Source organism: Poecilia latipinna, unplaced genomic scaffold (assembly GCF_001443285.1).
Source record: "Poecilia latipinna isolate Pla-1442-1.1 unplaced genomic scaffold, P_latipinna-1.0 Scaffold1907, whole genome shotgun sequence".
In the NCBI taxonomy this organism is placed as follows: domain Eukaryota; kingdom Metazoa; phylum Chordata; class Actinopteri; order Cyprinodontiformes; family Poeciliidae; genus Poecilia; species Poecilia latipinna.
In genome coordinates, this window is record NW_015114523.1 from 131,387 (window position 1) to 150,662 (window position 19,276).

Sequence of the window (19,276 nt, forward strand, 5' to 3'; positions counted from 1 at the left end):
ACGAGCCCGACTTAACTGCCGGCAATGCGGACCAGACTCTGACACTGGTTAGAGTGGTTAATTGTTGACTCCATTCAGCTTTGTGTAGAGAATGTGTGGGTTTGATAGTCAGTCAAGTTGAGTGAGTTGAGCTTCTCAGTTCTTGCAGGTTATGCATTTGTGGAGCATTCTGCATTGTGAAACAGAATGCTACTGTTGTATCTGAGTTATTCCATTTTGACCAGCAGAGGGAGCTATCCATCAATGCAAACCTGGGGAGAAAAATGTCCAGCGTAACAGTGGCCGTAAAAGTAAATTGAAGGTATTGAAGTTTGTCAGTCAACAGGTATTTGCTAAAATTAAAGATGATTTGAGAGATGGAACAAAAATTCAGGCTTTCGTATTTAAACAGGATAGCATAAGTTAATCAAGTTTCATTGAGAATGTTGAACTCATCTTGATGCACGCCTACATGTTTTGTTTTTTCATTAAATCATAAAGCTTCCCTCTCCTGTATCTGTAACGACAGGGTTAATTAATTTATTTGTATCAGTATTTGCTAAACGGCAGCAGCTCATCAGCTCGTTTGTCCTTGTGGAGTTTGTGTCTAATGCGCACACGTCATGTCTGAAGCAGTAACCATGGACGATAGTGATCTTGTTTATGGAACAGTCAGTGATCTGTTGCTGCACAGCAAAGCCCAGTGCAACAGTCGGCCCTCTTCATGTGTGTAAACAAACACATGTGCCACAAGCGCAACACGTGTCAGGTGCCCCTCAGCGTGTACGTTGTGTGGGTTTAACGCCTAATTCGCTCTTCCTGTGTGTCTGTGTGTGTGGGAGGCCAGTCAATCAATCTCCCATCGACGCAGTGCGGAGGCCTGGTTAAACACTCTTTGTTGTCAGCTGTTAGGTTGTATTGTGCTGCTGACTGGTTGCTTGTTTAAACAGTTGTTTGCGTTTACCTGCACCTTCATGGATGTCCTCTCATCGCCACACACACAGACACACGTATCGGATACGTATGTTATGCAACAATTAGATTACCTGCTGCTACCCTGTACCGCCGTTTTGTGGAAGGTGATGGAGGATTGTTTTTGTGTTTGTCCACCTGCAATCGTTTTGTTATGCGAAACACAACTCGGTCACGGCTGTTGCCGACGAACGATTCACTCTGTTGGAAGAACGATGGGCGTAAACGGAGCCAAACTAAGAAGGCTAACGATGAACTTGGAAAATCAAAAGAACCTACAGAGATTTAAGCTGTTGTGGCCTAGCTTTGGGGTAAATTTTAGCTTCAGACTAGCTCAGTCAGTTATAATCAACTGGAAACACTGTTGAACATCTTGGAGGCTACAAACCTCTGCATCTCAGAGGGCAATCTTGAAGAGATTTCTGCCTCTTACTAAAACACATCTGTCAGTGGATTGTTAATTAGGTTAACAAACTACCTCATGATTCTTACAGTCTGTGAAATTCCTGCCCTCAAGTCCTAAGCTGTGCTCACCACCTGCTCCGTTTGTGCTCTTGAATCTCTTGGCCTTAATTTTTTCCCGCTACGTTGGGGGAACTAGTTTTACCTCAGTTTGCTCACATGTGCTTCAGTCAGGATCAAAGCATCTTGTCAGACCTACTTTCATGTGCGTGGAAGTGATGCTGTCCAACTGGCCTATGTGGCGGCTGGGATTGTGCCCTGGTCTTCATCACGTCGGCCCCGTACACACCGCAGTGACAGCCGATAGGGGTCAGCGTCTCTGCTTCCACTCACCAGACTTGCCGCTCACTTGACTTTAATTAATATATTCGCGTGTCAAAAACCTGCTCTTATCGTAACAGCCGGTTGGGGATGTTCAATCAGACGAAGCTCATGACATTAATTTCAGAACCATGGCGTAAGACTCCTGGTTTGAATTATGACATCACTTCAGGTATCTGTGTTGTTCGGGCTCAGATGATGAATGATTGACTCATCACGAGTCCAACTTCGATACATTACAAAGAGTCAACATACACACTTAAATGGGGGGAAGAAACGAATCACAGGAAACGACATATATGCTGTAGTTCGCACACGTAAAGAAATACACAGATGTTATCCCTCACGTCGTGATTGGAGCCTCTCGGTGCTCCATTGCGTCATGGAATCAGACGCACCATGTGCAGCTCTGCTCTTGGCTCTGAACATGCAGAGTGTGATTCCTGAGACAAGTCTAATTTATGAGTCGGTCATCAGCTGACAGAGCAGTTACCCTCTGTTCCTTGGAGGCCCCGTGCATGCAGGCCGTGGGCCCCCATCATTTGTTGTTCAATGTGTCTGGGTTGCTGCATGTGTGTCTGTATTTCAGGTTGCAGGAATAGCCACAGCCTGAGTCGTCCGCTTGCCTTTCTTTTTTTTTCTTTTTTTTTCTTCTTCTTCTTCTCCTTCTTCTCCTTCTTCTTCTTCTTCCGACTTTCTCCACACAATTGCTGGGATTTAACAATGACCACATGTGTTGAATGTTTACAAAACATGGAAGTTTAATCAAAACCTCTTTCAATTTTATCCAAACTGTTTGCATGGTGTCATTTGCTTATACTCACAAGCCCAGCTTCTAGACAATGGTTATACATTTATTTCTGAGGAGCAATTAAGAGCACCGTTTACCTCATTTTGACATTCAGTTTGGTGAGAATGCATTTTAACCCTAAAGTTTGCTGGCCACCATATGTACAGCAAATTACTTTTATTTTTTTTATATAACTTGTCAATGTGTGACATATGCAATAGGTTTTCTTCTGTTTGTTCTTCATTATTAAAGATTGCTCAAAGTGTTCTGCTATGCAGAATTATATTTATTTATTGTGCGACAGTACTTTTCCCTTAATTTTTAATATTCTTTTGAGGGGTGGGTGTAATAAACAGTTAAACTCTAATCTTTATTTGTATTTTCAGGCAACATTTATTATTAGCACCCTGATGAAGAAATATGTTAATTTATAAATTGGTTTTATCACAGAAGAATCATCAAATTGCTCTTAAATTTGCAAGTAGTGCAGTTAATTGGTCCCATAGAATACATCTAACTTCCCTTTTTTTTTTTTTCATTCTTGCTTTTTAAAGTTACTTAGACTTTCTAGGAGCTTGTAGTTTATCCTAGATTTTGTGTTTTCTTGGGGAAAAAAGATATGATGTGATACAGATCCCCATTACTCTTGGCCAGTACTCTGGAGGAGGACTCAGATTTATCTTGTCACCACATAGCTTTACGGCAGTAAATTGGGTTAAAAAAAATGTTGCAAGGCTCATTGTGGCAAAACGTTTTTACCGAGAGCTGCAGTAAAGAGTGACATCTTGTGGGCGCTAACTGAGCCACCATCACAAACAGCCAAAAATGAGTTTCCTAAACACAACTGAAATCATGTTTGTTGATCAGATGAGACTAATGGCACACAACAACAAAGTCTGTATCCGAAAGACGTCACCGGCCTCTTCGTTATTTGGTGTTAAACTGCCTGCAGCAGTGTGGGTGCCCCAAGGTACATCACCCAGTGATCTTACTCATGATTTGATTTGGGGAACAGATCTTTCTAATTGAAAATACTTGACATTTCTGACTAAACTTTCAGGATTTCTGCATAGTTAAATCATTTTGTAAATTAGCATGTTAATTCTTTACTTCTGTTTTTCATTTACCTTAATCTGTTGAGGTGCTCCTGTGGTAATCACTTGTTATGCTGGTTGTAGCTCCAACTTAAAAACTTGGGTATTTTATGGTAAAACAAAACTACAGAGCAGCAGAACTCACCATTTAAGTTCTGCTCCTGAAAGTGGTATTTTGTTTGGGAAAATGAAATGCAATTGTTCTTGTAAATTATATGAAGTTTTTAATTAACCTAAGTTAACTTGACCAAGTTTAACTTGGCTCTCAAAAAGTCTCAAATTTACCCCATTGATATTTGCAGAAACCCTTAAAGATTAATGACTAAAGCCCAGAAATCCATTCTGTCTCAGCGCACCTTTAATTTCCCCTTGGATCAATAAAGTACTTTTTGAATTTGAATCGACTTTGAATCAGCTTGACGTTCGTGTGTGAAAGGTGCCAAGTGACTCAGGTTCTTTGACCAGATGTATCATGGCGTCTGCTTTCCATAAACCAAAACTTTTAGGCAGCAAAACACTTCCAGGTTAAAGGTTGGGGTTTCTAAAAATCATTCTGTGCCATATTATACAGAGGCTATAAAAATAAATTTCTTTTTTATGTTATTACAGTTTTTTTTTTATTTCCGTGTGAGCGCGTGTGGTGTTCTGTATAGTGTCAGTCATTTCTTGTCTGCTGTATGGGTAGTTTCACTCCTAACATCAGATGATCTGTTTGTTTTGGTCACACACAACATCTAAATATGTAAGATGGGTGTCAGCCATCCAGTAAACACTGGAAACAGATCTTATCAGACTTTGGCCACAGTTGGCGTCAGTGTCGTGCAGTCGGTCGGTCACTGTTTACAGCTTGACATGCAAACTAACTGTGACAGACCTGGGGTGGATTTTCATTCAGATACTGAGTTACAACAAAGGGGGCTGCGCAATAACAGATCCCCACGAAATAAGTGGACGCTGTTGAACTGTTCTCTGCTCAGATTTTAAGAATACGATTTGAGTGAATGCGTGTTTGATTAATAATGTAGTTTGAATTAATGGAGTGCCAGCCATCATGATTTCTTCATCCATACTTTTGGATGTCTTGGATCATTTACTTTTAGCTAACATCAGCATGGGTAGCCATGATGAAAACAAATCAATAGGTTAATAGAACAATTAGTTCGTTTTTTTCAGCATCTCTGTCACTCATTTACATCTGTCAGTGATGCAACAGGTGTTCCAATATTGGTCCTGCTCACATGTCACCATGGCTGTTTATCCTCTTTCTGTCGGCCCAGCCTCACACTCACACCCCCTCTATTTACCTTACCTTGTGTGATGTGTGTTCACAAGGCTGACCTGGAGTAAAGCGCTCACACTCACTTGATCAACACTACATTACGTTTGATCATGTTCTTAATCTCACCTCAAACCGTCTTCGACCTTAAGTTCAGAACTTTTTTTTTTTTTTTTGTAGAAAAGAATGTTTAAAGCTGACAAGAGACAAAACTCCACAAAGCCCATATATGTAATTCCAGCCAAAGTATTCTGCAAAGAATTGGCTTGAGTGGACTGAATAACAGCAACTTCTTCCTTTAGTCTTCCTGATTAAAAAGCAATGTGGTCTATATAACCTGTGTTGTAAACTGGCAAAATGTTAAAAATATTCATGGGTATGATTGCTTTTGCTGTGCTGATGGTCACAGAGCTCTATTGCTCAACTATCACGAGAAAGTTCAACATTACCAGAAGAAAATACTGGTAATGAAAACCAAAGCAAGAATTGAGGCAGAGGTCGAGGGACAGATGGGAAGATGGACACTTTGGCTTTAATCTCGCCCATAAGACAGTTTAAACAAAATTTTTGAACTGAGATCAAGGAAGTTCAGAGGCCTTTGTTGACTCAGTACATCTGTGTATTTTGGTTTGTGTCTGCTCTTTTTGTGACTTCACGCTTTGCAGTGCTGAAAGAGGCAAGTGTTTGTTTGACTAAGCCAGGGCTAAACTTCACATCTTCCTTATACTTGACTAGGAATTTTGGAAAACGTTTGCTTAACTTACACAATTAGAACATACATTGTAGTGTTAGATTGTGTCGGTCAAATCGCTAAACTTATTTTTTCTTCCTATTTTTTTTATTGTATTTTAATACAACAATTGTGTTAGGTTCTGGGAGAGGCGAGCAAAAGATTGCAGAAAGGAATAGCAAAAAGGGGGAAATTCCAAAGATAACTCTATCAGAGACTGGAAGGGCCAGATTGACAGACGACCCAGTCCAAACAGCTCGATTTAGCCCACAGGAACTCGGCTGAACTTCTGCACTGCAGGAAGACACGTATGAAGCAACGAGGGTGTGTGAGGAGTGACTAGATTGAGGAGAGGGGAAAAATGTAGAATGGGGCGAAAAAACAAAAGGCGCAAGTAATGCCAGGATGGTGATTGTTGGGCCAAAGATTTTGACTGAGAAATGAACTTGACCACTTGAGGCAATAAAAAAATGATGAAAAACAAACGATAAATGTTTAAATGGGGCGGTATTATGTATTTTCCAGGCACATAGTGCCAGTTTATAGCATAATCAAGTAACTATGTTGCCTTTAGATGTACAATTGTTGTATATTATAAAACATAACTTAAAATAAAATTGACTCCTTAAAATTCAGCCTCTGTCTATTTAAGAAGCTCCTGCCATCCATAAATGAATCAAAGCATCACTCTAGGTATGTTTTTGATTAGAGAATAACATAACATGATTTAAAGCTCAAAAAAGTCTGTTTTACATAACCCCCAACCCCATTTAAGATTACCATATTGTTTTTTTTTTTTTACATTTTACAGCTATTTCTACACCAGCAACATCTCATAATGTGGGATAGTTTTTTTTTTTTTTTAGAACGGTTTATGATGGAGGGTTCACATTCCTGCTGTCTTTGCAGGTGTTTCGTGTGGCCAGTGTTTGTCTAGGCAGCCCACCTGACACCATCTGCTGGGAGTACAGGGACAAGGATAAGAACTTCCACCGTATGGGACCACTCACCCCCCAGCAGTTCTACAGGGAACACGTCAAACCTCTTTACAACATTCAGGACAAAGTACTCACCACATCAGACAGACCACACAAACTTGAGTTGCATACTTGCAAAGCGAAGCTGTTCGGTCTCAAAACTTGTGTGTTTCCTCCCCGTGCTCAGGTCTGCCTTGTAAATGACCCCCGACCGCAGAATCCTTACGGGAAGCTGTACAGCGTAGAATTCCTCGGGAACATGGTTGGAGGTCGCAGGACTCTGTACAACAACCAACCCATCCAGCTGCTGAAGAACGCCGCAGCGGACTCCATCAAGGAAGGAGAGGTCTGTGGGAACAACTGGACATGACTGTTGCCACAAATATTTGTAAACTATGGATTCTGGAAATTGAAAAATACCTTCTTTCTCTTTTTTTTTTTTTATGTTTGTTTGTCTTTCCACTTCTCTCAGGCCGTGTGGTTTGGATGTGACGTTGGGAAACATTTCCACAGCAAACTGGGCATTAATGACATGAATGTGTGAGTAAATTTAATCCAAGTTTCTCCCAAGAATGGATGAGGCTTTAGACTGTACTAAATTTCCCTTCAATTATGATAAAAACATTCTACGCAGAACTAGAAGACAGCAGGAGATAGCTTTGTTTTCAAATATGAGAACCTGGCTATTGAGGGTTATGTTTCCACCAAACAGAATCCCTTTCATTCACTTTTGGGTTCCAACCCAATTTGCTCTTCTTGTTCATGTAAATGGAACAAAACTCTAATAGTCTTGCAAAAGTATACATACCGCTTTAACATTTTTTCTCATTTTCATAGCACAACAACCAACCTTAGTGTAGCGTATAGTGAATTTATGTGATAGATCAGCACAAATTAATGAACATTTTTGAATTGGAGGTAATATAAATGGATGTTAAAACTCGTTACAATTGAAAATCACCAGTTTTGTTTTTAAATTTCCTCATAATGTAGGTTTCCAATTTTCAACTTTGACTACCTTACCTGGCCCCTGCCTTTTAGTTTCATCTCATAATAGCAAAAGGGACTTCTTATGGCTATCTTCCATCAGTAGTTTTCTTCTTGACACTTTTCCATAAAAGCCAGATTTGTGGAGTTCAGCACTGTTAGTTTTCCTGTCCTGTTAGGGTTTAACTCAGCTGGAGACTGCAGCTCCGAGGAGTTTTGTGGAAATAGGCGGTGTTTTGTGAGAGCAAGCGTTTAGGAACCCCAAATGGCTGCCACTGGAGATTAAAGGATTTCTTGGACATGCATGAAAGAATTAAAGCAACACTCCAGGTATGTTTTTGATGGGGGAAGAACATTTTAACATGATATGAAGCTCAAAAAACGTTGATTTCACATAATAGGATTAAATTACAGGCAACTGGTTCACTTGACAGTTCTACGTTGGAACATACAATTTAAATAAATATACTTAAGTTTGTGGTTTCAAGGTGACAAAAATGGTATGAATGCTTTTGTAAGACTGTATCAGGTGTCGGTCCGTCCTCAGAGGAAATGTGGCTGATCTGTGTGAGTTGCTGGCGCCAGGCTTAACTTTTCCCGCTGAACTAAACCTGCATGGTGCCGAACGTCTGGTATCATCACTCAGACGGATCTGTTTCAACATGACGCCCAACGTAGCCTAATTTCTTCAGTCATTCTCAAGATGAGGAGAAACGGTGATGAGCTAGCTATTCTAAAATCCCAGACTTGTGCTTTTGGCTTTCTTCTTAATTCTTCTAAAATAGATTTAAGGATTACTTTTAAGATGGTTTTATGAAAAGATGCTTTTAGTGCATAAGGGAAGTCGCCACCTGAGTTCAAACTGGAAACCCTCTCGATTCCTCTGCAGATTCAACCACGAGCTTGTGTTTGGAGTGTCTGTAAAGAACCTCTCCAAGGCAGAGCGACTGATATATGGCGACTCCCTCATGACGCACGCCATGATCCTCACTGCTGTTACAGACAAGGTACACTTCCACAAACCTACAGTCCAGGAATGTGACAAACTCATACGCACAGCACTGACTAACCACATGGAATACACACATTCAGAATTTCCCAGGGTTTTACTGTTTGTTTACTCGACTTTAATCTGCTGCAGTTTTTCATAATTCTGTCAATTTCCTCCATTGTAAGCAACCCCAGCTGTCAGGTCACTCTCTTCCCTCATGTCTCCAGTTCTCACTCTTATCTCCCCCCTTGTCTGTCTCCTGTCCTCTCTCTCTCTGTCAGGGTGGGAAAGAAGGTTATGAAAAATGGCGGGGGGAAAACTCCTGGGGCGATGACCGTGGAAACAAAGGTAAGAACCAAAACTCTTGATTGATCCTCAGAAATGTGTGATGCTGAAGGTTGAGTGCTTCAAACTAAACCTCCTGCTTTCACCTAAACTTGGCACATTTTCCAGCAAAGTCGTCCGGTCTGACGTTGACTCACAATGCTCCTGTTCATATGTATTCAATTAAGAACAGGATTAGAAGGAGCATTTTCTGTTACGATGCATTTTTATCCACTTTAGGCAGTGACAAACAACCCAACAAATACGTTTTGTGGGATTTATTTTGTAAAAGATCCACAGCACATGGCAAAAGGCACATGCATTATGCTATATCTGGAAGATTTAATTTGCTTTGGAAACAGGACATCTAAATATCTCTCAGATATGAATTTGAGACCATAATTCATATGCCTAGAGCATATTGTGATGTCGAGATTTCTTTTCTACCACTGCAAAATTAGTGCAAAAGACCTTCAGAAGCAAAAGTGTAACGAGAAATTAACAAAGCTTTAAAAAGTATTTATCTAAATCATTGACTTAAATCAGTGGTCCCCAAACTTTTTCCTGTGAGGGCCACATAACTTTTCCCTTCTCTGGTGGGGGGCCGGAAATTGTTGGTGGGGGGGGAGGGGGTGCGTTTCTCGATTGATTCTTTACCCAGAAAGCACATGGGCAAAACCCATGAGTGAAACGGTCACTGGGACTGACTAGTATATATTCCATTGAGGGAAAGTAACTTTAACATATTAATTTCTCAGATGTTAACATAAAGGCTCGTTTTGAAGTATAAGCTGCTACTTACAGGCATCACTTCGAAGAATTCAACCTGGAATGCGGGGTTCATAACAGACACGTGTGTTCATCTGCTCTACCGCTAGCAAACAACGGTACTGGTCAAGCAGTTCCCTAAAAGTCCAACAGATGGCAGCAATGCGCCCCACAATTTACACACTTCCTGCTAAAGAGCCCCCTGGTGGTTGAAGAAAAATCCACATATAAACCGGAAAATACAATAAATGAAAAAAAATTCTGAATGCTCTCTGGTATTGTTCAGGGCCGTAGTTTGGGGACCCCTGACTTAAATGATTAAATGTCGAACAACAGTTTATCAGATTACAAGTAGTTCCAATGGATTAACTAATAAAGTCCACCTTGACCTTCTTTCAGTGTTGTAGTGTGGCCACCATCCAGAAGAGGGCGTCACTGGTCATCCTTAAGCAGAGCCAGTTGATCCAGAAATAAAGGTGACGGAGGGATCTTAGAACAGGAAGGTGAATAGTTCCAAAATGAGTCTGGCGTGAGATGCAAGATGCACTTTATGACGTTATGTTTTTATATATAAACACTCGACAAGCTCCTTAAGCCTCATGGAGGATTATGGTTTGTGACAAGTTCAACCAAGGTTTGCAATATGAAGGTGATGTGGTTCATTAAAAAGAGAGAGAAAGCGCTTTGAGTTCAAAATTTATTGTGCTTTTAAGGTATGTTCATAAATGTTAGATCTTTACATGTATTGGTTTAGTTTCTTCCTTTTTCCTTTGTTAGCAGTGCGTCTTTGCTCCTTAGGTCCTCTTGTGTGTTGATTTTTCTATATACATATGTAATCGCCTGTATCGCCTTGCACTGGGAGTCGGTCTGACGGTTTTTTTTGTTTTTTTTATGTGTGTTTTTTTCTTCAAGTCAGTTTGTCTCGGTCTGGTGGCAGAGTACACCTATTGCGTTAATCCTCAAGTGAAAGCAAACGGTGATCTCAAGCTTTATTTCAAGGCTGGATTATAATTATAGTTTTCTGTCTTTTAAATGTTTTTAAGGCAATTTTTTTGTACGCCAAAAAAAAAATAAAAATACTAGAGAAGACGAAACAAAAGTCACAAACGATTAATTATTCTTACAAGAACAGCAGATACTCCTGAGGTTTCTTCAACTCTCTCTGCCGCTTATCTTGATCTCTGGCCTCAAACACACACAGTTGTGTGCATTTAGGCACACAACTGTACTCACAATATTTGCTTGAGCCCACAAACCTTAGAGAGTATTAGGAAAATATGTAAAAGCCCCCTCAGTCAAATCAGATTTATTTCATGCAGATCTTATTCCATAAACACCAGCAGACGGGGGATGAACACCCTCCAAACCTAACCTATCTGTAGCTAAATTCATAAAGTTGTCAAGAACAAAACTTTGAGAAGTGGAATTCGTATGAAAGACAGGCTTTCTAGGGTAAAAGGTGAATGAAAGGTTGAAAAATAAGTAGAAGAGGCTCCGCCTGAAGTAAAAACAAAAGCATGTAGATTTGGTGAGAATTTGGGAACAGCGGCAGGGAAGAAATCAAAGTTTTTGTGGTAGAGAGTGAAGAGGGAGCAGTTATGGAGATAATAGTGTTTGTAAAAACCAAATGCCTCCCTTTAGATCTCTTGATATTCCTGCTTATTCCACAGAGGACACAGGAGAGATTTAACTCTCTGTTCTTTCACCTTTAAACTCTGTCAGACGCTATAATTGCGCCGCTCTCTCCACAACTCATTTTTATACCATTTTAAACAAATATCTGGCTACACTACTGTGGGTTTTATTTTATACTTTTAAAGGAACATTTGGCCAAGCCCGAGTCCCAACCATTTAGCATATCTTGTATCTGAACCTGGAATTATTCTGGCAGATAAAAATGATGGCTTAATTTCCCCCCAGTTCTACTCTGTTGTCGGGCAAACTCAAGAATAATATGTTAATTTGTGTGGAAGAACTTTGAATAAGAGGCTTCATTAGCTTTTAACTATGTTTCCAATCCATCACAGTTATTCCCACCCAGTTATCTGTCGCTGCACCTCACTTAGAGTCCCGCTTTCATTTCCTTTTGAAGTAGGTTAGGAAGTGTCATTTGTTTTCACAATTATGTTTTACTGTCGTCGTCAAAGCTACAATGCCTTAGCACCTCGTTCCTCAATTTGTGCAATTCCTTCTAATTTCCCCAAAGTTGCCTTTCACCCATGACCTATTTGTGCAGAAGCTGTTTATCTCCTTGCTGTTGGTAGCAGGTCTCGTGCTTCCTTTGGGTATTGCGTTGGAGCATCTGAAATTTGAGCTCGTTCCCAGTGCATTACCTCACACACTGATCCAGTGAGGGAGCTGGAGATTTTTCTATATTGTATGGGCCATTTAATTTAGCCAGGGAATTAATATACAGTCCAGACAATAAGTTAAATATAAAGAACTTCGTGGAATGCAGTAGCTATTGGCTAAAATATTCCAAGTATTGAGTTATCACTTTGCATATCAATATAAAATTCATCCTGCTGGATAGTCTTCCTACAGTCCAAGTCCACACCTGACACAGACCTGACAGAGGTCAAAATGCTAAAGGTCACAGAGCGAGCTGGAATATATACATTTGTGTCCAATGTCTGGTACCCCAGTGTCTTCTCTTTGGCTGAAGAATGAAGCAAATGCAGAAGTATGAAAGCCCAAAGTGCCTCAGATGAGGGCGGCTCCCTTCGGTGCTGTGCCCTGTTGAGTTAGACAGATGAATGCAGTGGCTGCTACCCAGACCCTAAGTATTGTCATTGTTCTTCTAAAACACAAAAATGGAGAGCCTTTTGCTGCAACTTGCCTTTTTTTATGCAAAATGCAAGACAGCTGTTTTACACTCTCCCAACTCCTACTACATCAATCTGTCCTTTGCTCTGTCAGCCTAAAGGCAAATAACACCCAACATTTCCACACACACCGTGCCACCCAACATGTGCGTTCCAGGAAGATCACACCAGCTCACAGGAATACCACAGTGGGAATCAGGCAACGTGCCATACGAAGACATGCGTGCTTGGAAGAACGTGAATACGCAACACATGCCATCTTGATGCATTGTTTTGAACTGTGGCACGTTCTTGCAGTTACCCTGACGTCCTTGATAAGTGTACTTGACAGTGGGAGTGTTTTCTCAACTCTGAGCATGTTTTGAAGAGAGGAAAAGCTGGTTGAATTCAGTTTTTAACAGGATTTTAGCTGTTGCCAAGTTGCTTTCCACATTCAAATGCAGACAAATTTTGAAATCATGCTGAGCGATGATGTTGGAGGAACCAGGCAAACATTTTGTTTTTCACTGTGGTTGTGCCATGAATGCCGAGTACAACGTAGAAGGCGGTGTTAAGTTATGAGGACGTCTGCTGAAACAATAGCTTAGCAACGAAGAGCATTTAAAGCCTATTGACATTAGCAAACAAAGACCAAAAATTGTCACTTTTTCTTTACCTCCTCTACGTGTATTTAAAGAAAGGAAAGTAAGAAGTGGTTAATGTAACGTTGCTTGTTTTTTTTGTTTTGTTTTTTTAAAGGGAAAGTGTAAAATTGGTTCACTTTCTTTGAGGTGAAAGATGAATCTGTCTGCACAGGACTGAGAAGTGTTGCATATCTTTCCCATGATAACTGCTTACCCATGCTAACTGAGCTGTGCTCTAATGAAAAGCTCATGAAAGAAATAATGGGTAAAGTTGTCCATGCAAGGAGAAAAGATCATAACGTAACCAGAAAAAAATATTCCGCTAAATCTGCTGGTTGCAGGTTTGTTTGACCAAGAGTCATTTAATGTGTTTGATCTCTAAAATAATGAATCTGCCCTTTGTTTAGACTTCAGCACCTACTACCTGTTTAAACAGGACTGTTAGAGCAGTTTATCATGGATCCCGTCTTGATAGTTTTATATAAGAGAACATGTGCACATATTTTGGTACAGAAGGCGGAGAAAGCATAAGCAGAAAGTCTTTCTGTCCAATAAGATATTTAGACTTCTTTCCCATTCTCCAGGTTTTAGGAACGTTCTAAAATGAGTGTAGGAAAAATCTGTTATTATTGCTACGCACAATGTAATTGTTCAACATGAGTTTGACTTGGATTTGTTCATTTCTGTCTTTTATTTTTAAAGTTAGCTGTTGCTTTTTCTCGAGTCTAAGCAGCATGTCCCGTTCTCTGCAGGTTATCTCATCATGACGGATGATTGGTTCTCGGAGTATGTCTACGAAGTGGTTGTGGACAAGAGGTTCCTCCCTCCTGATGTGCTGGAAGTGATGCAACAGGAGGCTGTTGTACTTCCTGCGTGGGACCCAATGGGATCATTAGCATAAATCCAGAAATCCAGAGCCCCAGCCCTCGGTCTGATTGACTCCGCCCTTTTCCTCAGCCGCTTTTACCTCCAATACTTCCCTCACAGCCACACCCACCCTCCAAAAGAGCTTGTTCTTATAGGAAAAATAAAAACTTTTCTTTTTTACTCGACTATCCGTGTCTTTTGTTTGCATCGCAAGTAAATTAACATACACATGAAGTCTGCACTGTTTGCTTTTCATCTTGGTGAATTGAGCTTGTGTTCTATGCTCTGTATAGCAAAGATCAAGAATGTTATGGCATTAGATTTAAGCCATTAAATTACCAACTTCTTCCTGTGGTGTAGGCCAATGAGGTATGGATGTTTGCGTGTTATATGTGGTTCATTCATTACAATCAGGAATTCAGATTTGGCTTACTATAGGAAATGGAGTGAGGGACACAGCAATTAAGCTGTTCTGGCTGAAAGCTGAAAACATCTTTTAGGGCTGTTGTTAATCTCACCATAATGCATAGTTAAACATCCATGCATGCGCATAACAGTGGGGAAAATAGGACCTCCAGTTAGCCAAGCATCCAGGTTTTGAACTGCCTAATTACCAGGGGGGAACTCCTGCATGCGATAGGAAAACATACAAGCTCCACACAGAAAAGTCCCAACCTGACTGTGAACCCAGGACGCACTTGTGGTAAGGCGGCTTCCCTAGAGCCTGTTCAAAACACTGGAGAGTGAAAAACATTTGTTTTGAAGTTTCCTTCCTTTTTAACTGTAATTTAACTATACAACAATTGAAGCATGTAAATCTTTTACAGCTTTAATCTACAAGTCAGATACCTAAGTATCTGCAAGTATGCTTGTTTATCGAGATTCATTTGATCCTCCGTTTCCTCTCTGACAACTGTGGCTTTGGCAAAAGGATGCCAGTAAACAAATACCCTGAAAGGACAGGTAAAATGCATAATTAATCAGATGTATCATAATTATTTTACGTATGTAGAAGAAAAGATGCATAAAGTAAAGGTTTTTTTTTGTGTGTGCACGCTCATGAAACAATTTTGCAACTTTAGTTTCTACACTTTTAACCAGTTTTTCAGGTAAAGATGGAAAACCTTCTGAAATTATTTCATGATTTTTAGTTTTTACATCACAAAAGCCTTGGAAATTGATCGGAACGTCTACACTTTTAAGATCCACTAAACCTTGCCATCTCCTTTGACTGCAACTATACGCATGTTTGCAATTTATAAAACCGGTGTTTCATGCGGTTTTCTCTTGCGAATGCAGTCCAAAGGGACTGGCGGCTGTTACATTTATAGGTGCAGGGCGCAGAACAAAGCCCCGCTGTGAACTTACGAACCCATGCAACCGGGCTTACGGGTTCTGACGTCAAAAATGAGTCTTACGATGGTTTCAAAGTAGCAGCTATTTGTGTCTGACAAGAAGAATTAGCCCATCAGTGAACCATACAGGACCAGTCACTACACAACAGGCCTCCTAGCTGTCTGCCAATTTCTCTTTTTCTCTGCTGCCTCCTCTTTGTTGTTTGTGTGTCTGCAGTGACGAGGATTAACCCAGTGCGTCGGCTGATGCTGATTGGAATGACGGTCAACACCGAGCGCAGCTACAGCACAAAGAGGGCATGGTGATTTAAGTGTCACCCTCACGGTTACTGTGTTTTCTGTTTCAGCCCCTAATGGTGTTCCCTCTACCCCTTCTCTCTGCTTCTAATACACACACACACACACACACACACACACACACAAAATGAAGGCTAAGTTGATTCCACTGTACTACTGTACCTGGCAGGAGGCCATTTGGCTCTGAGGGTTGCAGGTGGTTGGAAATGGGTTACTTTGACCAATGCTCAGACTGTCTCAGAGTTCAAAAAGCTTTCTGCAGTTTACATCACATCTCACATTTTTCTGATTTAATTACCACTGCTCATGTTTTTTCCCTACACCTTTTGTGTATATTTGTAAATATGTGTCAAGCCGTCCTGGATTAGGGGCAAGGATCTTGTTTTAAAGCTCTGTGTGGGAGTGTGTGTGTGTATGTGTGTGTGTATGCACGAGAAGGCGCACACGCATGCTTTAGAATGTGTGTTTGCGTCGTAAGCCCGACCAAGCAGAATACGGCCTGCTGTAAGCCCAGGCATGTGGGATTTGTGTGATTGGGTTTAGTCAACGCTGATAGGCGACGTCTTGGGCTCTGGATGACCAGACACTCCATGGACAACGCAGACCGCCCTGCTAAAAATACCAAGGTAAGACCTCACAGTCACCCTGACTGGACTCATTAAAAGCAGGATGACCATTACCAGTCGTAAACTTGAAATTTGTTGCAGGACCTGATGTGTTTGTTTTTAAATTCGGTCTTCTTTTAAAACTACATCTGAAATCACAACGTGAAACTTGTTACTTAAAATATAAATTTTATCTGGATTTTTTATTTTTTTTTTTTTTTTTTTTAAGGTTACAGGGTTTATAGGTTTTCAAACGGTTAAGTATTTGTTTTTAGCTAATCTGAACGATTAGTGCGAGGTTACGTTTCACACTCCTATGATCCGGCTCTTGCCTGAGGGGTCGGAGAGGTGGGGGCGGAGGGGGGGGGGTCTTCATGTTCTGTTGAAAAATGCAATTTCTGGGCATTAAGCTGTTCATCTTCTGAGGAACTCCTGTCATAATTAACACAACGCCGGTCGTAACCTTTTAACTGCCCCCAGGCTGGGCCTCTGCCGCTTTTCAAAGTGAATTCTCCGTAGCTCAACGCTTGAGATTTTAACCTCAGGAATCTTGCAAGAATGGAAATGTCAACATGGGGTCACCGGGGTGTTATGATCTTCTTAGAGCAGGAAAAGAATATGGCAGCAATTTGCAAGCAAATATTGTGTCTCGTGAATAATTGGGGTTAAGGTTTATGGTCACTCCCGCTCTAACAGTCACATTACTGCTCTAAGCTCTTAGTCTTTGCGCCTTACGGAAAATTGAATTTCAATATTTCAAAACAACAACTACAACATTACTTATCAGTTTTCAAAGCCACCACTTTATATTTTTATGTCGTACTTTTTTCAACAAAAAAAGTCTCACCATTTATCACAGATAAGTCAGCCAATCAGCTGCTTCATCAGTACACGCTTGGTAAAACGTTGGGTCTCATCTTTTAAGATATGTGGCAAAATTGATGAAGAGAGCTCGTTCTCTCTTAGACTTTATAACTGGAATATTCAATATTTGTGTGTAACTTCGGATTCACAAGGATTAAAGGTTTTTACGTTCCCAGTTTTAATAACTTTAAATACAGCAACTTACAAAAGTAAGTGTCTGATCACCAGTTTCTGGCTGTAATAACCTAATCTGTGCACTTGCTCTTCATCATTCCTCTTTAGGTGCAAAGATAATTACTTCAGTTTTGTTTCTGTTCAGGTGGAGAAGGTTATGGCACATCCATGCATTGATTCTTTTTTTTCCCCCTAAGCACCTGTTCAGTGCTGCATATCATCCGTGCAGTTATGATAACTAACTTATTACTTGTTATAGCCTGAGCTAGCGTGAGCAACCTCGCGGTGCCCCACATGTGAATTGTCTCTGCTCCGATGAGAAGTTATTTATTAACGCAAAGAAATCCCTGTTCTCTAGTTAAGATTCGAACCAGTCAAGTAGCGAACCAGAGAGTCCAACCCGGCCGGCTCTCCAGTTGCTTCAACAATACGTCACTGTCAGGTCCAACATAAACAGCACTGTGATTCTTCCACAGTCTGTATTTATGTGAATGTCACTGAAAACCTTGAAAAGGGCAGTCTGAGTACTGTAGTGAGCACAGAATCTTGACTGAAAGTCATCAAATCTGCATGTAATAACTTGAGATTTACATCTTTAATTGTTCTGATTCTCTCAGATGACAGTTCTGCTGTTCCTTGGCTTTTTTTTTTTTTTTTTTTTAAGTCCTTTATTTCTTCATTGACTAGAAGGTGAAACTGAGGACACAAAACAAAATCTCATCACTGAAATTGCTCTCTGGATGCATAATTTAATTGTGCTTGATGCATATTTATTCTGATTATTTTTTTTCTGTAGCATCTCTGAGCCTCTAGATTACTCCTGGCAGCTTTATTCAATGATTTGAATTTCAATCTGACATTTAAGCTCAAGCACTGAAGAGGTCAGAGGGACAAATTAATTCATGTCTCACAAGAATGTTTTTGCAAGCTGTGCAAGAATTGATAATGAAAAGGAGAAAGATTTCAGACAATTTTCTTATAATAAAGGCCAAAGGCCATAATGTGCTTTTCCCATGTTACCTAACTTCTCGTGCAACTACACCGTCAAGAGAATTAATCTCTGCTTCAGGGCAGGATGCTGTGAACTCCGCTTGCCACCGAAAATGTGTTTTCACATCTGCTTATCAGGCCTTTTCAATACAGAATGTACAAAAAAACCTGCTTTTCTTTTCCTCTGGGAGTAGTTTCCTCATAAAGTACTACAAGTTCCTTTGGCTTGTTAAGTGATGTTTGTGCAGATGTGGTGGCAGCGCTGCCTTTCAGACTCTCAACCATAGTTTTCTCCTCTCATCCCATCGTTAGTTGTTTATTTTACAATTGGCCCTAGATTGGAATTGCATGATGTTAGGAAGGCACAGGATGTTATAGAAGAAAACAAGGATTTTAATTATTAGGGTTCAGAAGACGTTTTGTCTTCCATGTATTCGTGCGTTCAACATGTGAATGCGTGTGTATGTGTGTTTGTGTAGTGAAATATTTTGCATTTTAGCAGCTTTGCCACACATAAACAGAGCTCCTCAGGCTTAAATTTTTGAAATCATTTAAATTATGGCAGGGAAACTTTCCTGGTAGACGTTCAACATAGATAATCAAACCTGACAAGTTGATTTAATTACACGTATTAGTTTATCACACTCCTTCACAGAGGCAGAAATAACAGCTAGATGCAATGAAGAAAAGGTTCCAGTTTTGAAAGTTTTGCACTTACTTCATTTTTTACTTACTTCAAGTGGTCAAAGCTTCAGGTAAAAATGTTGAAAACTCAAACCTTTGATGGTGCATTCATTCATTCAGATTTAATCTGAGATGGCCACAAGAGGAAGGCTCATTTTGTGTCTGTCGAAAAGCTTGAGTATTCCCCGGTTTTCAAAGAGCAGACTCTAGCAGATTTTTTAGCAAAAATGCTCTGGTATTTCGAAGAACGAATGAAGCCATTCCCAGAGTCTATGGAAGAAAAACAAACCCACAGCATTATATATCCTCCCCTTTTCTTAA

The 19,276-nt window shown here is 40.3% G+C and overlaps 2 protein-coding genes across 2 annotated transcripts in view; both read left to right on the top strand.

Moving 5' to 3' along the window:
• blmh (bleomycin hydrolase) overlaps positions 1 to 14,171 on the top strand; it is a 25,244-nt gene extending 11,073 nt beyond the window's left edge. Inside the window, exons 7-12 of the mRNA XM_015015387.1 lie at positions 6,534 to 6,689; positions 6,789 to 6,947; positions 7,074 to 7,141; positions 8,478 to 8,595; positions 8,861 to 8,927; positions 13,872 to 14,171. Coding sequence (XP_014870873.1) covers positions 6,534 to 6,689; positions 6,789 to 6,947; positions 7,074 to 7,141; positions 8,478 to 8,595; positions 8,861 to 8,927; positions 13,872 to 14,020 — 717 coding nt within the window. The 3' untranslated portion in view covers positions 14,021 to 14,171. The remainder of the gene's footprint in view (positions 1 to 6,533; positions 6,690 to 6,788; positions 6,948 to 7,073; positions 7,142 to 8,477; positions 8,596 to 8,860; positions 8,928 to 13,871) is intronic.
• A 1,986-nt stretch (positions 14,172 to 16,157) lies between these two features.
• Positions 16,158 to 19,276, top strand: part of slc6a4a (solute carrier family 6 member 4a) — a 28,675-nt gene continuing 25,556 nt past the window's right edge. The window contains exon 1 of the mRNA XM_015015384.1: positions 16,158 to 16,264. The gene's annotated coding sequence lies outside the window, so the exon portion shown is untranslated. The remainder of the gene's footprint in view (positions 16,265 to 19,276) is intronic.